Source organism: Penicillium psychrofluorescens (genome assembly GCF_964197705.1).
Source record: "Penicillium psychrofluorescens genome assembly, chromosome: 1".
Lineage (NCBI taxonomy): Eukaryota > Fungi > Ascomycota > Eurotiomycetes > Eurotiales > Aspergillaceae > Penicillium > Penicillium psychrofluorescens.
The window spans coordinates 4,049,985-4,066,768 of NC_133439.1; the positions used below are offsets into that span (position 1 = coordinate 4,049,985).

The 16,784-nt window shown below is 50.1% G+C and overlaps 6 protein-coding genes across 6 annotated transcripts; 2 read left to right on the forward strand and 4 right to left on the reverse strand.

Annotated features, from left to right (window-relative positions):
- Positions 1–444: 444 nt before the first annotated feature.
- PFLUO_LOCUS1504 (uncharacterized protein) lies at positions 445–1,497 on the reverse strand (the record flags this gene model as incomplete). Its single annotated transcript, XM_073778550.1, has 1 exon — positions 445–1,497. One exon carries the CDS (start codon positions 1,495–1,497, stop codon positions 445–447), a length of 1,053 nt encoding a protein of 350 aa, XP_073635594.1.
- Positions 1,498–1,983: 486 nt separating this feature from the next.
- PFLUO_LOCUS1505 (uncharacterized protein) lies at positions 1,984–2,475 on the reverse strand (the record flags this gene model as incomplete). The annotated part of the gene is made up of 1 exon (XM_073778551.1): positions 1,984–2,475. One exon carries the CDS (start codon positions 2,473–2,475, stop codon positions 1,984–1,986), a length of 492 nt encoding a protein of 163 aa, XP_073635595.1.
- A 4,384-nt stretch (positions 2,476–6,859) lies between these two features.
- On the forward strand, positions 6,860–8,314 carry PFLUO_LOCUS1506 (uncharacterized protein; the record flags this gene model as incomplete). The annotated part of the gene is made up of 3 exons (XM_073778552.1): positions 6,860–7,482; positions 7,539–7,854; positions 7,931–8,314. 3 exons carry the CDS (start codon positions 6,860–6,862, stop codon positions 8,312–8,314), a joined length of 1,323 nt encoding a protein of 440 aa, XP_073635596.1.
- Positions 8,315–10,426: 2,112 nt separating this feature from the next.
- Positions 10,427–12,160, reverse strand: PFLUO_LOCUS1507 (uncharacterized protein; the record flags this gene model as incomplete). Its single annotated transcript, XM_073778553.1, has 5 exons — positions 10,427–11,454; positions 11,514–11,766; positions 11,820–11,870; positions 11,928–12,061; positions 12,124–12,160. 5 exons carry the CDS (start codon positions 12,158–12,160, stop codon positions 10,427–10,429), a joined length of 1,503 nt encoding a protein of 500 aa, XP_073635597.1.
- A 1,165-nt stretch (positions 12,161–13,325) lies between these two features.
- PFLUO_LOCUS1508 (uncharacterized protein) lies at positions 13,326–14,319 on the forward strand (the record flags this gene model as incomplete). The annotated part of the gene is made up of 3 exons (XM_073778554.1): positions 13,326–13,545; positions 13,609–13,866; positions 13,922–14,319. The coding sequence occupies 3 exons, from the start codon at positions 13,326–13,328 to the stop codon at positions 14,317–14,319; spliced, it is 876 nt and encodes a 291-aa protein (XP_073635598.1).
- A 560-nt stretch (positions 14,320–14,879) lies between these two features.
- On the reverse strand, positions 14,880–16,522 carry PFLUO_LOCUS1509 (uncharacterized protein; the record flags this gene model as incomplete). Its single annotated transcript, XM_073778557.1, has 2 exons — positions 14,880–16,433; positions 16,499–16,522. The coding sequence occupies 2 exons, from the start codon at positions 16,520–16,522 to the stop codon at positions 14,880–14,882; spliced, it is 1,578 nt and encodes a 525-aa protein (XP_073635599.1).
- Positions 16,523–16,784: the final 262 nt, after the last annotated feature.

Sequence of the window (16,784 nt, forward strand, 5' to 3'; positions counted from 1 at the left end):
AGAGAGGTGTACGAATAGATGTGGGAAACCTCATTTCTGGGAGCAATATGGGTGATAACGTAGGTTTGTTTCATTGTCGCGCTTCTTGCACTTCTTGTAATTAGCAAAAGCTGGACATATAGAACCACGAAATAAGACATACGCCTAGCGGGCTTTGAGCGCACTTGGTGAACTGGGAGGAGACGTGGGCCTCCAGGAGCGTATACCCAGCAGAAGGCAGCGATGTATTCTGGGAGAGTGAAAATGGTCCCGATAATTTCTTGCCGGATGCCTGCGCATATATAAAAGTATGTATAGAAATCTTGATGTCTGTGGGAGAGAAAAGAAGAGTTTGGGGGAAGGAGTGCCCTTTTATGCCTGGCAGGAAGTACTACGTCAGCCCTTCCAGAATGTTTGCTATGACCCATTGAGAGTGAATTAATTCTTTGTCTAGGTACAAGGTGTTTAGATAGCAGTGCTTGCCGATAGAGCTCTTCTCCGAGCATCCTGTTGGACATCACAAACAATATCTGCGGCCTCTTTAACCTCATGGATCAGTCCCACTCCAGCGCCGGCATAGGTTGCAAGTCTTCCTTGCGGACCCCAGCCAAGATCACCAGCCTTGGTGGCTTCATCATGCAGTTTTTTCAGTTCCTCGAATGACTTTCCTTCCTGTTGCTCCAAAAAGGACTTGTTGATGATGGTTCGCGGACTGTATGCTTCGGGCCACCCCCTTGTCCCGCGAAGATGGTTATAAAGCAAGGTGCGCGTCGTAGAGACTGCTCCGTTTGACGCACGCACAACTTCGTCCTGATACCCCCGACTAATACGCGTTTCGCGGGCTGCCAGAAATCTCGTCCCCATCGCCACACCGGAGGCGCCTAGGCATAACGCAGCAGCGACTCCTCGACCATCTGCAATTCCTCCAGCCGCAATGAGCGGAATGGAGGTGTGTGACATGGCATCTGCGATCTCTGGGAATAGCGCCATCAGACCCATTCCGTCCTTCGCCCGGCCGTGGCCACCCGACTCTGCTCCTTGAACAACTACCACATCTGGGCGTTCGGCGGCTTTGAGAAGGTTTTTGGCTTCCTCTAAAGTGCCGATTTGTATCCATATCTGGGTCTCCGGCGACGCGTCACGGATCCTGCGCGACCAGGTATCAAACTCATCATTCTGGCGTGGGGCGTACAGCCAAACTGCACATGGCCTGAACTTCTCTATTGCGGTAGAAGCAATATGGAGGTCATCACTCCAGAGCTGGAACCCCACGCCGACGGGAAGAAGAGGATGTGTCGAGGACAAAGTGCTGGAACCGGGCGCTTTCTGAACTAGGGTTGATGCTTCTGCAAGGTCCGCTGCAGTGTCTTGTGTCTTCGCGCCGGGCCCGATAAATCCAAGACCTCCAGCTCTGGAGACGGCCGTGGCAAGTTCAGGGCCAGACATGACGCGCATTGGGGCACCGACAATAAACGGGCTGGATATCCAGGGATATCGCGACAGAAGGGTTTTGGCCATATTCAATGCCTGTTACATGTATCCAGTGTCAGATTATGGGCCTAACTTGATATGAAATGGAGTGTTTGTCTTGTGTTGCTGGAATGTCGTTCAACCTTTATGACATAGTTGGTGGTCAAACACTCCTTGACGCGGGCGGGTTCTGCGGATTTTGCGGAACTCGGTTTTTGCAGCAGGCTTGAGCCCTTCGGGCTATTACATGTGAATGCCTCCACGTCAGTTGGATTTCGTTTTAAAGAGAATTACACTACCTTGATCTGTTATCTCGTGCAGTCCTAGTGAGTTCCAGGACATTGTTGTACGGCATTCTAACATGTCCGAAACGATAAATAGACTAGGATACTGCGCAATATCAACACCTCAATGACCCAAGTAAGTAAGAAACACTCCAGAGCGCTAATAGGAGTGGGAATTACATTACTTCCCATTCATTTTAAAGATGGAAATACTCGTCTTTCATTAAGCACCCAGTGAAACAAGTCAAATTCACGACCCTAGCACAGAATCGTCTCCTATGAGGGGAGAGGGCGTGATCATGTCAGTATTGAGAAATTGGTCAAGATCAATTCTTTGCAAGCCCGGCAAATCCGCGACCAAGGCCCCAAGCCAAGAATACTCTTCCGCACTAGGGCCGGACTCTAGCTGCTGTGATTCAATCTGCGCTTCCTGGTGGTACATGTCGAGAGCCTGGCTGAAGATGTTGATATCGTCCTTTCTGCGTTGTTGGTGAAGCATGACGAATAGACAGGCGGCACTCCATGCATCCCTCATGGTTTCCGTATCGTAGGTGGAGGCAATAAGCTTCAAGGTTTGCATGGCTTCAGGAAGCATTGCCAGCGATGAACGGGTGTCCATCACGAGGAGAACACAGATGACATGGAATGGCACGTTCGCTACCTGGTGCCATGGCGAGCAATCGAGGACCATCATACGTGCACACCCAAGTGCTTTCTTTAGTAAGGCCAGGACCCGATCCATGAGAGTATGGGATATATCGAGATTCTGTGTATGGATTCGGCGAAGAATGCAAAGAACCAGGTTGGATTGTGCCATAACGGATGGTGGCTGTGTATGCGTCCTATCCAAGATTTGAGAAAGCGATGATTCAAGATTTGTTTCGTCTTGAGGATTTTCTGGGTCCAAACTGGCAGAGATAGGTAATAGACCTAGCAACTCCGTGGTATAGTCACCGAGCCGGGTTGCCAGAGATAGAGGCATATCGTTCTGAAACGATACCCTGGAAAGACCGAGATCAAAAGATGTCCACATGTTCAAATGTTGCGCTACTCCGAATATTCTCCTTCGGAGGTCCGCATTGCATTGTGCACTGTTGCGTGGAAAGACCGTGTCGTAAGAGCCCAAGTGGAAACCCGAGGCTTCGACGAGATGCATCAAAGTCGAACTGGCCATCCATGTTGAATGAGGGGAGGCTGTCATTCGTAGGTAGACTGTTCGGAGTATCCACCCGGTGACAAGATCCAGAGATGGGACACCGGATAGATCATGCATGTCCAGAACGGATCTAGCGCAAGATACCAGATGCAATTCGGTGATTGAAATGTCGCGCTGTGAGAACAAACAGCCAATAGCAGCAACACCACTGAGTACGCTGTCGTATAGGTCATGTATCAGAGGCGACTGCCATCGTGCGTCAAGTCGTTCGAAGAAAGATTGACGATCAAGAAATCCATAGCACGGATCCACTTTTGCGAAATAGATATCTGCCAAGGCTCTCAGGTGCTCCAAGGAGGTGATTTCAACAATTGGCAGCACAGCACTCGGCCTAATGCCTGAAGACGATTGTCGCGCCCCGATATTCCACCCAAAAAGATTCAATTTTGGTGCTTTTGCAGGGTCAATTTTGAGTCCCATCTTCCGCACGAAGGCCGCCCCGGAGTTAGCTTCCATGGAGCGCACTAATTCGTGGGAATCCGAGGAAACATTATTCTGACCCGGTGGCTGCTGTTTGGACGAAGTATTGGGTGATTTCGGTTGCTTTCGACGAGGTTGGGAGCCATAATGGCATTCGTAACCCCATTCCCTACAGGTTAGGCAAGGATTATCGCCATTGCATTTCCTTTTGCGCTCTCGACATGGCTGACAGGCAACTCTGGATCGTTTCCGCTTAAGGGCGTCCATTATTATTGCCACTGGTGAGTGGACGATATGAGGAGGGAAGACGGACATAGAGGAGCTCGGGTATTGCGGGAATTTCGGGAGACACAAGTAGCCTCGGATGACATCACCCTAACAATGTTTTCCAACTAAACACTACATGTGCTGTTATCTACTGGAATTGTTTTTCGTATTGAGACTTATAGTATAAGGACCATGAGAGAGAATTGATTTGAAATGTATGAATAGCACAGATAATTTCCTTTTATGGTACCCAGTACCTATAGCAATCCACAACTACTATGAGAGCATCCCTGTTCCGCAATACCCAGTCCGAGGGGCCAAATGCCGCAAATACCGCCTCCTCTCGTAGCCAAAGCCATCGGGCACAGGGAATGACGAGGTTTTAAACGATGTGGTTAGCAAATTTTTGATCGTCAAACCCTTAGCACTCACTTAATCTGCTAAATCTACTGAGTTGCGGCGTTAGACACTGCTAGACACGATGTGTTCACCAAATAACAACGACCCCGAAGGCAGCCCAACGATGCCTCGAAACTCACTTATTACAGCCACATATACCTCTCATGTGGATGAAAAACCATTTATCGGGGCAGGAAAGCCCTTTCCACCGCCCATCAGCGATCCTGAGCAATACATTGTCGACTTCAATGGGAAGGATGACCCAACAAACCCTTTAAATTGGAAATTCTCTGTCAAGTAAGTATCGCATTTCTTTTGAGTCTTTTGCGCAAAGAAAAAAAAGAAGTTTGGATAATCAGTTCAGAGATTTAACAACATGACAAATCAGACTTTATATCTCCCTGATCGTTTGCTTGGGAACCTTTGTTGTTTCATTCAGCAGTGCCGGCTTTGCTCCAGGGATTCCCGGTGCAAGCAAATACTTCGACGTCAGTTCAGAGGTTGCAACCCTCGGGACAACGTTGTATGTCCTCGGCTTTGCATCTGGCCCTTTGATCTGGGCACCTGCATCCGAGCTGCAAGGACGAAAATGGCCGTTGACAATTGGGATGTTGGGCGGAGCAATTTTCACTATTGGGTCAGCTGTTGCCAAAGACATTCAGACTTTGATCATCTGCCGCTTTTTCGGAGGGGTATTTGGAGCAAGCCAGCTCACGGTGGTACCGGGTGTCCTGGCTGATATCTTCGACAATACATATCGTGGCATGGCAATATCTCTTTACGCATTGACAGTGTTCATCGGCCCCTTGTGTGCGCCCTTTGTGGGTGGCTTTATCGCGTCAAGCTATCTAGGATGGCGATGGACTCTATACATTCCAGCGATCTTGAGCTTCGTCTTTGGAGCCTTGTTTCTTTTCACTCTAAAAGAGACATATACTCCAGCTCTTCTGGTGAACAAAGCTGACATCCTCCGCCGACAAACCAACAACTGGGCCATACATGCAAAGCATGAGGAGATAGAAGTGCAGGCCTCTGCTCTGATCAATAAGTATTTCACTCGTCCTCTGAGAATGCTGATCACGGAGCCGATCATCCTTTTGGTGTCAATCTATATGTCATTCATTTATGGACTGGTTTATGCGCTTCTTGAGGCCTATCCCTTTGTCTTCGAGGAAATCTACGATATGAATCCTGGTACCAGCGGGCTGACCTTCATCGGCCTCATTATTGGAGTGATACTGGCTTGTGGGTTTATTCTCTCTCAACACAGGGCCTATGTGAGAAAACTTGCCGAGAACAATAATGTTCCTGTGGCTGAATGGCGCCTGTTTCCTCCCCTTGTGGGAGCTCCGGTATTTACAACCGGCTTGTTCTGGTGAGTAAACTTTCTGGCCTTGCTTGGGGACATGCTGAGACTTAATTTCTCCGTAGGTTTGGTTGGACAGGGTTTACCCCGGCAATACCTTGGATTGCTCCAACGGCTGCTGGGCTTTTCATTGGATTTGGGGTACTATGCATATTTCTTCCATGTTTCAACTATATCGTGGATGCGTACCTTCCATTGTAGGTGTATAAAATGCGTATCTGGATATCCTGAGTTACCAACTTACGTGTCTACAGGGCCGCATCTGCCGTTGCAGCAAATATTATACTTCGATCAGCAGTCGCTGCAGGATTTCCACTTTTCACGAAACAAATGTTTCAAAACCTGGGCGTGCAGTGGGCAAGCACCCTTCTTGGCTGCTTAGCAGCCATCATGATTCCAATTCCGTTTGCTTTCAGAGTGTACGGCCCTCGGCTAAGACAAAAGAGCAAGATACTTCGGTAATATGGTGGAAATTGATAGTCTGAAAAATCTACTTGCTCGATTATTCTGGATAAACTACTGGAATTGAGAAGTTCAAACACGAATTTAGTGCTTTGGGGAAAATATTACTGTTGGAAGAGCGTTTAAAATTGACCTAAATGCATTTATATCTAAGCACTTGAGATTTGGCACTACACCACAACGATGTGGCATCGACATCGCGAGATTAACCTTATCTGTTCTCTAATATTTAAACATGCGATTTCGGCTCAGTCGATGATATTCAAATAATGCTACAGTAGTACAGCAATTGGTTTTCAAGATAAGGCCTGTCCTAATAGGGTATAGTGATAGGTGGGTCTATTAGCGCTGACTTATTCCTCAACGCACTCCTTTCGTTAGTTCAATTTTAGTCAAGTTTAAGCCTTCGGTTATTCTGGTGTTAATTTCCGGAGCAGGGATTCAATCTTGTTAGCTTCGGCTGGAAATCACAAGCGGGTTAAGGCCCATTGGAGTCTGGGCCTGGGGCTGGATGTCAAAGCGGATATTCCCCTTTCCCCTACGATCCGCAGAAGGCGGCCTATCCGTGAAAGTTGCTCTGCTGTTTACTCCGTACAATAGCAGCCAAGTAAAGCACCTGACGTCTTCTGTGTGATGTTTAGACGTGCATAGTAAAGGAGCAGTGTTTTGGACTTCTCTGGCCTTCGTCTTTGTTTATCCAACAATACCACCTGGGCTGGAACAAGGTCAAGTCCATCAGCAAGCTAATCTCTTATCAGTATAGGCCATGCTGCCTTCGGACTCGCTTTCGTTCCCCCCGCCGGAATTCCGACCGTGCGAGAAGTGAATGAACAGCGGGGTACGCAACAGCCAAATAAGCACGATGCAACACTCCCAAAGCCCGAGAGAACGTATATTAATCTCTTGTCTTCTAGTGTAGCTTCCTATGATCGATTTGTACTTCCTGAACAGTATTGATCCTCTCTATCAATCGTTATTCCTGATAATTTTCCCATCATGCATATCAAAACCGGCTTGATAACAGGAACTTGTCTCCTCACGTTTACACTTGGTGCCAATGCCAAGCCTTTACACAGGGGTATCAAGGCCGCTACATACAAGGCAAAGGCTTTCAGATCTGCCAGTCCGAACGATGTTAGCTCCAATGTCCTGGAGCTGACCAAGATCAAGTCTGCGAAGGGAAACAAGCGCAGTGCTGCCAAGCTTTTATTCGGCGGAAGCACCCAACTGACCTCCCTGGAAATTGGTGAGGAGTTTGCGACCGAGATCGACATTGCGGGACAGAAGTTCCAAGTTATCGTAGACACCGGCTCTAGTGATACCTGGGTCGCCGAGAGTGGGTTCGAATGTGTCTCTGTTTCCAACAGCAGTCACGTTGTTCCCGAGTCCGAGTGTGAGTTTGGTCCCACATATACGTCCAGCTCCTCCTTCCAGCAGATCCCTGGAGAATTCTTCAACATCACATATGGCGATGGCGAGTTCCTAAATGGCATCATGGGCACCAATCAGATCACCTTAGCAGGGATAGAGGTGACCCAGGAGATGGCTCTGGTCAACTATGCTGGGTGGGACGGCGATGGAGTTACTTCTGGTCTGACGGGTCTTGCATTTCCTGCTCTGTATGTGCAGCTCCCTCTCCCAAGCATTTAACTTCACAGCTGACGTATTGATCTAGCACGAGTGCGTACTCTAACTCTACGAAGAAGCAAGTTCAATACAATCCGATTTTCACCACTATGTATGAGGAGGGCAAGATTCTGCCGCTCTTCAGTCTGGCCATCCTTCGTGATGTCTCAGGCCCATCTGGATATCTTACCCTTGGGGGTCTTCCTCCAGTCTTTTTCGTGCCCGTCTTTACCAGTACGCCCATTTTGATTACCACCATCCAGGGTTATCCCACTTCCTACGACTTTTACAGCATTAATATCGATGGCCTCAAGGTGAACAACAAGGAAATCACCGCCGCTGGAGGCTCTAGCATTCAATACATTGTATGACTTTTCCCTCTCAGTGACGGGCTGTCACATTGATTATCAACAAAAATTGCTGACTGCCCACCGTGCTTAGGTTGATTCTGGCACTACTCTCAACTACTATCCCACGGAGTTTGCCAACCAAGTCAACGCCGCGTTTGACCCTCCCGCTGTCTACAGCGACGCCGAAGGTGCCTACGTTGTGGACTGTAACGCCAAGGCACCCCGACATGGTATTACTATCAACGGCAAGACCTTCTATATCAATCCCCTAGATATGATTCTCGAAGCTGGAACGGATGCAAATGGCACCACAGTTTGCATCAGCGGCGTTGATGACGGCGGAGCTATCTTGACGCAGGATGTCTACATTCTCGGCGACACTTTCCAGAAGAACGTAGTAACGATCTTTGATGTCGGTGCTGCGGAGATGAGATTCGCCCCCCGGGAGTATTATTCTTCTAACGATCATTATTGATTGGTGTGAAAATGGGAAAGCAAAGCGTCAATGACCATAACTCGATATGTCTAATACGATGATATCAAACGGAAAACCTCTGAGACTATTGTGTACTAAGTACAAATTATACTTTCATAAAAGACCCCAAAGATAAACTTGTCAGCCCTAGACATGCATTCCTTCAACATGACTACGTATCCTCACCGAATCTAAGTTATATTCCATACGAATTTCCCCTCCTCCACGGGCGGAGCAGGTATTAAAGGGATAAGCGTGATTGGCCGATAAGAAGGGGGTGAGCGAAGATAGCTGGTTAGCTAGCTAGCTTCAACCTGACTGAGTTATAGGGCAGTGCAGGCCGCGCTCAGGGTACTCAGTGAGCAGTTCACCCCGTGATAAGACCTAATTTATAGGTCGAGCATTTTCTCTGAGTCTCTTTCCAAACACCCACAGTGCCAATGGAGCAGGTATTCCAACCATGAGCCCAATGAACGCAATTGTGCTATTTCCCCAGCCGTATCCAAGAACTTGATACATTCTCGGCGCAAACAACGGGAACGAGAAAGCAGTCAGACTGCGCAGGAACTGACTTGCAGCTGCTGCACTGCTCGTATGCTCCGGGTATGCCTCTATCACATATGCCTGTAGGGGCATGCCATTAATCTGCATCCCAAGCAGGGCGATAAAAATTCCAAGGTCCACGACAGCCCAATGCATGTGATATTGCGCAGACCAGCCGTATATAAACAGTCCTATTGGACCAAGCAAGGCGCCCGGGATGATTAACGGAATGCGAAACTCAGGTGAATGTTCTCCTCCGGTGCGTGTTTTCCGACGGAACATGAAATCCATTAGCCGTGCGCCGATTTGACTGCCTGCTATTTCGCCCATGGAGCAGGCAATGTAGTGCAGACCGCTAATCTCCTCAGATTGATTATATTGCTTGACCCATAAGTCGGAGAATGTCGATAGAACAATGTAAAGGATTCCGTAATAAAAGGCGGATATAAGTCCAGTCAGTTGAATAATCGGGTGAAAGGCAAGGAATCGAAGCGGTCTAATAAGCACACGAGCTAGCACCGCAAAAGGGGATAGATTGCTTTGTAGACGCTCGTCCGTAGTGTAGTATTGTTGGTTTCCGGATTCACGTCGAAGCCGCTCGGCTCGACGGCGCAGAATTAATGGCGAGTATGTCTCACGGAAAGCAGAGAAGGAGACTAGAATCATTACGGCTTGGAAGATTGAAGTGGCCCAGAACATCCATCGCCAGGAGGTGCGGACTGCCATGAAACCACCGATGATCGGTCCTATCTCACATTAGGCTTCACGCTTTGACCAAAACTTGGGGGCTGCAGATACTTACCAACAGCGGCACCCAACAGAGGAATTAGCAGGTAAACAGCGAGCGACTGACCGCGTTGCTCAGGCCGCCATACATCGCCAAGTACACCACTCGCCAGCGCATAAATAGCACTGGCACCAAACCCCGCTAAGAACCGAGCAGCAATAAGCAGTTCCTTGCTATTTGCAAATCCGCAAGCAATGTTCCATACCAGGAACCAGATGTTCGAGGCATGCAAGATACATTTCCTGCCATACATCTCGGATAAAGGCCCAACAACTAGTGGCCCAAATGCCGTTGCTAAAAGATAAATCGAAAGCGCCATGGCCGATTCAGCAGAATTCATGTCGAATTCCTTTGCAATTGTCGAAAGGGCGGGAGCCATGATGGTTGAGACCATGATACGGTTGAAGCCCGTGGCAGAAATCACGTCGGTGACGGCCCATTTGCGGCCCGTGGGCCAGTCTTTCGGATTCTCTGGGTCATATGGTTCGTCGAAAATAACTAGAAACGGATCCTGATCCTTCTTTGGAGGTTGAGTTGGTACCAGCTCGACATCCGCAGGTAAAGCTGCAGTAATGCTATCTGGGGATGTATTGGGAGCCATTATAAAGAAATGAAAGGATTACATATATCCCGGAGACTGAAATACAAAAAGGGGCCTTCCGGAGTATAAAAGAGGAATGAGGGTCCAAGCGCGATCAGATAATCAGATAACGGATCCTCCCCGGGTACCCGGAACAGAACCGTGGCGTGATCCCAAGAAGAGAAATACTTCTGCCTCTCGTCTAATCAGTATTGCTATCATAAAAGCTATTTGCAGTCCACCCATTCACAGCCGTATAGTCAGCCAGCGGAGAAGTTCCATGCAGGACATCGTAGTGTTTCCTCGGACCGCATTCCCTCAGCTTCGTCGAGTTACCATCCACACAGCGGTGCTGTAGGTTGGCAGCAATATTCCGGCCGGCATCCCGGCCCTCAAACCAGGCGCCGTGCAGGAATCCAAAATACGTAGGGCTGGTGGCCTCGCCCGCGAACCAGAGTCGGTCAGTGTTAGCGCGCAGGTTCTCGTGCTCCTCCAGCGTGGTAGCTGGTGGCCAGTTGGAGTAGCTGCCGTAGGCCCAGGGTTCCATGGACCAGCGGGGATACAGGAAGGAAGTCGGCTCGGGAATGTCAATATCAGGCCACATCTTGCGAAGAACCTCCATGACTTCCTTCTGTGTTTGCTCATCTGACTGCTTCTCCACCCGCCAGGCGAACTCGTTCGTCACGGTCACAAACATGATATTTGATCCGGGCAGGAAGTCGGGCATGGATAGAGACTGGAAAATAGGGTACCAGCCCCGAAGGCCGGGGTCGGCATAGAGGAAATATTGCGTGTTCGTAGGCCACCAGGTTTCGGGGAACTGCATGAAGATCTTGGTGTAGGTTCCCATGGCGAATTTCTGGATGGCAGTCTGCTTCCACTCGGGCAGAGCAGGCGTGAACTTGACGGCATCTTGGTGCAAGACACTTCTCTGCAGGACACCCAGCGAGAAAGTGCAAATGGCATACGCAGCAGTCACACAGCTCCCATCCTTATTGTGGATAGTAACGCCGTCCTCTGAATACGAAATGTCCGTGATCTGGGTATTCAGATGGAGACGCGGGTCGTTCTTTTCCAGGAATGTCGAGGCCATGCCCTTGATAATAGCGTTGAAGCCGCGCTGATCAAAGACGAAGTTGTCGTGATCGCTGAACACATTCTCGGTCAAGTTATTGCCTGCAACGCCGAACACGAGAGAGCTCTCCAGTGGGTTGTAGTTGTCCTCGAAATCTGGATTATCGCACTTCGTCAATTGATGATCAGTTGATTGAAGAAGGAGTAGGCCATACCCCAGTTCCACCATTCAATAGCTTGTGCCTCCATATCGTGCTTGTCGGGAAACCAGCCGCCCATGGCAAGTCCAGTCTGAGCAGTTTGATCTTGGAGATTCTGGGTGAGGATGACACCGGCTTCCTTGTTGGCAATATCATAGGCCTTGTCATAAGCATTCTGCAGGTTCTTATAGTCGCAGTACCCCTTCTCATTGAACGTGGAGAAATTGCTGTAGTCGGAGTAATGGGTCTTCAGGTGATAGTCCTCGGCCTATTTCTGAATTGAGCCGTGACCAGCAAATTTTTGGATCTGTATCAACTTACCAAAGTCCAAACGGGATTCTGAGGACCATCAGGACTGCTAATTCCTTGCACCTGTCACTCTCAATCTTAGCTATTACATCGGTGACGAATGTGTAAGCATGAACATACCCAGTTGCAACCCATCTCAACGATGTAGGGCTTGCCGTCCTTGTCCTGGCCAAAGGGTAAATGCCAAGCCCGACCACCGATGGTATCTCGGTATTCGAGGATGGCAAAGTCATGCACCGAAGCATTGGAAAGTGCTTGCTGGTGATATTGTCAATTCACCATCCTGGTCAACAATGGCTAGTTGGGGAATACTCACAGCGGCAGCAATGCCAGACATTCCTCCACCGCTTCATGATGTGAGCTCGATCCAGCCAACCGTTTCTTTAGAGCAATGCTTACAGAATTGCAACAGTAGTCTTCTTACATTGTCCCTCCTGATGCCTAGGCTCGTGAGGCACACCGGCCGAAGCCAAGCCGGCTATCGCCGCCAAAGCAGAGAGGCGCTGCAGATACATTTTGACAAGATGATTAAAATGCTTTGCGAGAGCAGTGGGTTGTCAAGATGGGTCAATAGCTGCAATATATACGTGAGCCACGCATCCCTACAATCCCGCTACTGTGGAGACTCCATATCGGAGACACTCAAGCAATGAAGCATGCCAATATAACGTGCCAAATGCACCAAGAATGACGGATAGATCTACAGGGCCATGTAACCTGGGCAAGATCCGAGGGTCTGACACTGCGCGATCGGGCAAGTCCATGCGGGTATCGCCGTGGCCTAAAGACGGATGGCGATCGTTGCGATAATTTCTGGAGCTTGTGGAGCGTCCCCGCAATAACATCCTGGGGGTTGCCAAATCAGGTTCACGTTGATCGTGATTCTCATTACGTTCTTGAGAGCAATGATACTCGGTCGGACCTACGAATGGCTATGTCCAGAGCGAGATAATCGGCGCCATGGACGAATGATCGGGCTTGGATAAGAAGTCTCCTAGCGTGTACTTTAATTGATGCCGGTAATTCCTGCTGGAACGTGTCTATACAGGGATTGTGCTGGTTCGGCTATGCTCTAGCTTCAGGATCGAGCCTCTGAGCTCCCAACATCCCCCTACTGGACGCGTGCATATCCATCATCCCGCGTGGAAAACGAGGAGAGCACGTCTCATGGGCATTCGCTTTGGACGATCATGGCAGATTCTGGACAGTCCGAGGAAAGCCCGAGATCCGGTAATGCAAGGTCGGAGTATGAAATAGGCCCGGTCATAATCGAAAAGTGGGCACTCCACAGATCCGGGGAGTAGAACCTAAAATAAGAGAGAAAGATATGAGGATTCTCTTCTGGGTAGCTATAGTCAGTCATTCAAGGATTGAAGTTAAGCAAGATGAAGTAATCCGTCCGTTGATTGGAAGAACACAAGGGACTAGCTAGCCCCTTGTTGCCTCGTGGCGTTTCGTGGAGAATGAAAGCCGACATCTCCACCGCACCTCTTAGACGGAAACAATTAAGCCAGGACAATGTCATCCACTGCCACGGTCGAACCCACCGCGGCCGTTTCCGCTCTCAACACAGGAACCGCATGCGACGGGCAAGTGAGACGACGGCTACACCAGATTCCCCGTCCCGCTACCAAAGATGCCGAGCGAAGATGGCTTCTGGAGCAGATGGCGGGCGCGTTTCGCATCTTTGCCAAGCTAGGTTTTGCAGATGGCGCTTCTGGGCACATTAGTCTTCGGGGTACGTAACTAAGCCCCCCGCGACGTCCTCGCTTTCAGCTGCATGAGATTGATCCGTGGATAGATCCCGTCGATCCAAAGACCTTTTGGATCAACCCCTATGGCATTCACTTCGGTCTTTTAAAGGTGTCCGACATGGTCCGGGTCGATGAGGAAGGGGACAGGGTAGGCGGTGCGTTGAAGCCTGTCAACACGGCGGGCTTCATCATACACTCTGCTATTCATCAGAGTCGACCCGATATCAATGCCGCTTGTCATATGCATAGCCCGTACGGAAGGGCCTGGAGTACCTTTGGCAGAGGGATTGATATGCTGAATCAGGGTATTATAACCGTTTCCTGACCCACGAGTACGTAGCTATTTGCTCACGAACACAGATTCATGTATGTTCCACGACGACCTCTCGGTATACCCAGCCTTCGGTGGTGTGGTCTTCGCAAAGGAGGAAGGGCAGCGCATTGCTGATACGCTGGGGCCCAAGCACAGGAATTTAATCATGCAGAATCATGGCCTCCTCACGGCTGGTGAGACGGTGGCTGAGGCGGCAGCGTTTTACATTGCGTTGGAGAGAGCATGTCACGCACAGCTTCTGGTAGAAGCAGCTACAGCGCCGGGGTCTATAGGCAGTGCCGGTGGGTTAGGGAAGACTATTGTGGATGAGGAGACTGCGGCATATACCAAGAGAGGAACGGGAACGCCGGAGGCTATGTATATGCAGTTTGATCCTGAGTACCAGTTGATTCTCGAGGAGACCGGTGGGCGATTCCTGAGGTGAGATGTGCGGAGGGTAATAACTATACGACGATTATACAAATACAGTTCACCTTTATGAATCAAGTAGAATCCCAGTGAAGACAATCACAAATGGCTGTTTTGGAAATGTGAAAAAGACTGAGGCAAGAGGACAACAGACAGCTGCAAAGGTAAACACCACCGAGCTATGCAAAAGGGTTAATCGAACGTTCCTTATGTATCCACGCCATTCCTCCCAAAAAAAGTCATGACTCCGAAATAGAAGATAAAAGACGGAAAATGTAGATATCGCTGGCCCGAATCAGGGGGCAGTTCTTTCACGAATGCCGAGAGAAAATACAGAGTCATAAGGGCCAACTATCGGAAAGCGTAGGATGGCCGAGTCATTTGGACTGTCTCGGGTTTGAGAGATAATTGCTGGTATGGCGAACTTCCAGGGTCGTAGTATAGACCTTCAACGTGGCCGTTGTCGCGGCGCAGGGAAATATAGTAGAACCCGGAGATGGTTAGGCCCTGACGCGAGTCGGTCGGGGTGATAAAACACCGTTCTTGGTATCGTCAGCTTGAGAAAATTAGGCGAAATCAAAAGCACTCACCCTTCCATCGCATGAGAATCCACCCCTTGGCAAGCTCTTCGGTGATCCACTTGCGACTCACGAGGCTCTTGACCATCTCCGTGTCATTCAAGTCCTTGAACGGCTGCAACTCTCGCCAGTACGTGCTGTCGATCTCGGCGTCCGCTTTGAAGTTTTTGGTTTCTAGTGTATGTGCATTGAAGTCGATAATCTCTCCTTCTAAAAAGGTCACAATGTGTGCATCGTGGCTGGGTGATGTTTTGTCGGGGATATTGTATGCCTCCATTGTGCCCGACAGAGTCATGTCGTGGTAGTTGATGTTGTGAACGGTAACTTTAACCGGCCAATTCTCATCCCGAGTATTTGCTAGATATCGACGCCCGCTGCTGGTATGGACACCGATCCGGGTGTTGTCACTCCCGTTAACAATTACCGGGTCACCCGAGGTGTTTGGACTTGAAACGCGCTGGGACAAGACAGAACAGCCCGCGCTTGCCGCTCGTTGCGAACCTGAAAATACCATGCCGGGTCGAAGCCATGAGCATGCGGGCGGCGGCGTCAGGGTGTTGGTATCAAGAATAAAATCATCATCATCCTTCCAGGAGAAATCATCTAGAGAGAGGAAGCCGGTCGCGGCAGCGGAGGTAACACTTTCTTCGTACGAATTGGAGTACCGTAGACGGTCAAGGTAGTTAATCGTATCCTTGAGGAGCCAATTCACCGAATTCTCCGAGTGGAGCTGCCGATGAGCGGTTGCGCGAGCGCGCAAGTCACTATGCGTGAGGTTGCGATGCGAGTCACCTCGCGTAGGGGGTACATAGCGGTACGCCCTCGCCCCTGTACGCTCTGGCTCCTCCGAATCCTGATTTTGGCGTTCCCCATACCGATCCATCAGATATGTCTCTAGCGTTCGGGTCCGTGATAACCGAGGTTGTCGCCTCGCCGACTGCAACAGAGCCTCCATCGTCGAGATTGGCGAATTCCGAAACCGACTACTGCTGCTGCTTTCTGATGGCTCATCGCCTGCGATGATCGGTGGTGTTCGGCCGGTCGGCTCGTGTCTTGGGGGTCGCGCGGTTGTTGTGTTGCGATCGGAGATAGCATGCAGGAACGGCCGCGGATGCTCGTCGTCCGAATCCTCCTCACGGCCAGCGGTAACAGTACCCTCCGCCTCGTCATCGGACCCCGGAGCCCAGCCGTACAGTGACCGAGGATTGGACAGCTGGCCCTCGTAGTTTGGCATACTGATCGACTCTTCTCGCTGGCGGCGGACGATGGGGATGCGACGGTTGATCTCCACCGACATACGGAGGCTGCTGGGGTCATCCAGATCCATTTGATCCTCGCTCTCATTGGGACGGGGATGTGGAGGCGGCTGATACCGCCGACGGCGATGTCGACTGAGGGTTGGGAGGAGCGGGTTATGAAGGGCGGAACGAGAGCGCAGGAAGCTCACGTTGTCATCGTGGGCAGTGTCGGGTTCGACAGGAGCGAGGGAGGGAATGGAGGATCGCGACAGCGACTCCAGGGCTATCGTGGTGGGTGAGTAGGAGGGAGTGCCCTGTCGGGGAGAATTTAGCCGCCACAACAGATAACAGACACCGAAAGGAACAACACCAAACATACCGACGCCGAGTTCGGGGGCGGCATCTCGGAGGATCCGCCGTCAAGGAGTGGGCGCGAGGGTGAAGGGGATAGCGGACATCCAGGGGAGGTGTATGGAGGAGGTGTATGGAGGAGGTGTATGAAGGAGGTGTAACTAAGTGAGATCCAAAGAGGAGATCCGAGGTTGTGGAGAAACGAAAATGACGTTTTGGTGGTTGTTGTTTTCTCCTTTCCGCCGAGCCAAATTGACCATGGGTTGGATTTGACTAAAGACCATGTGTATGACCATGTCGAATTGTCACCTCGT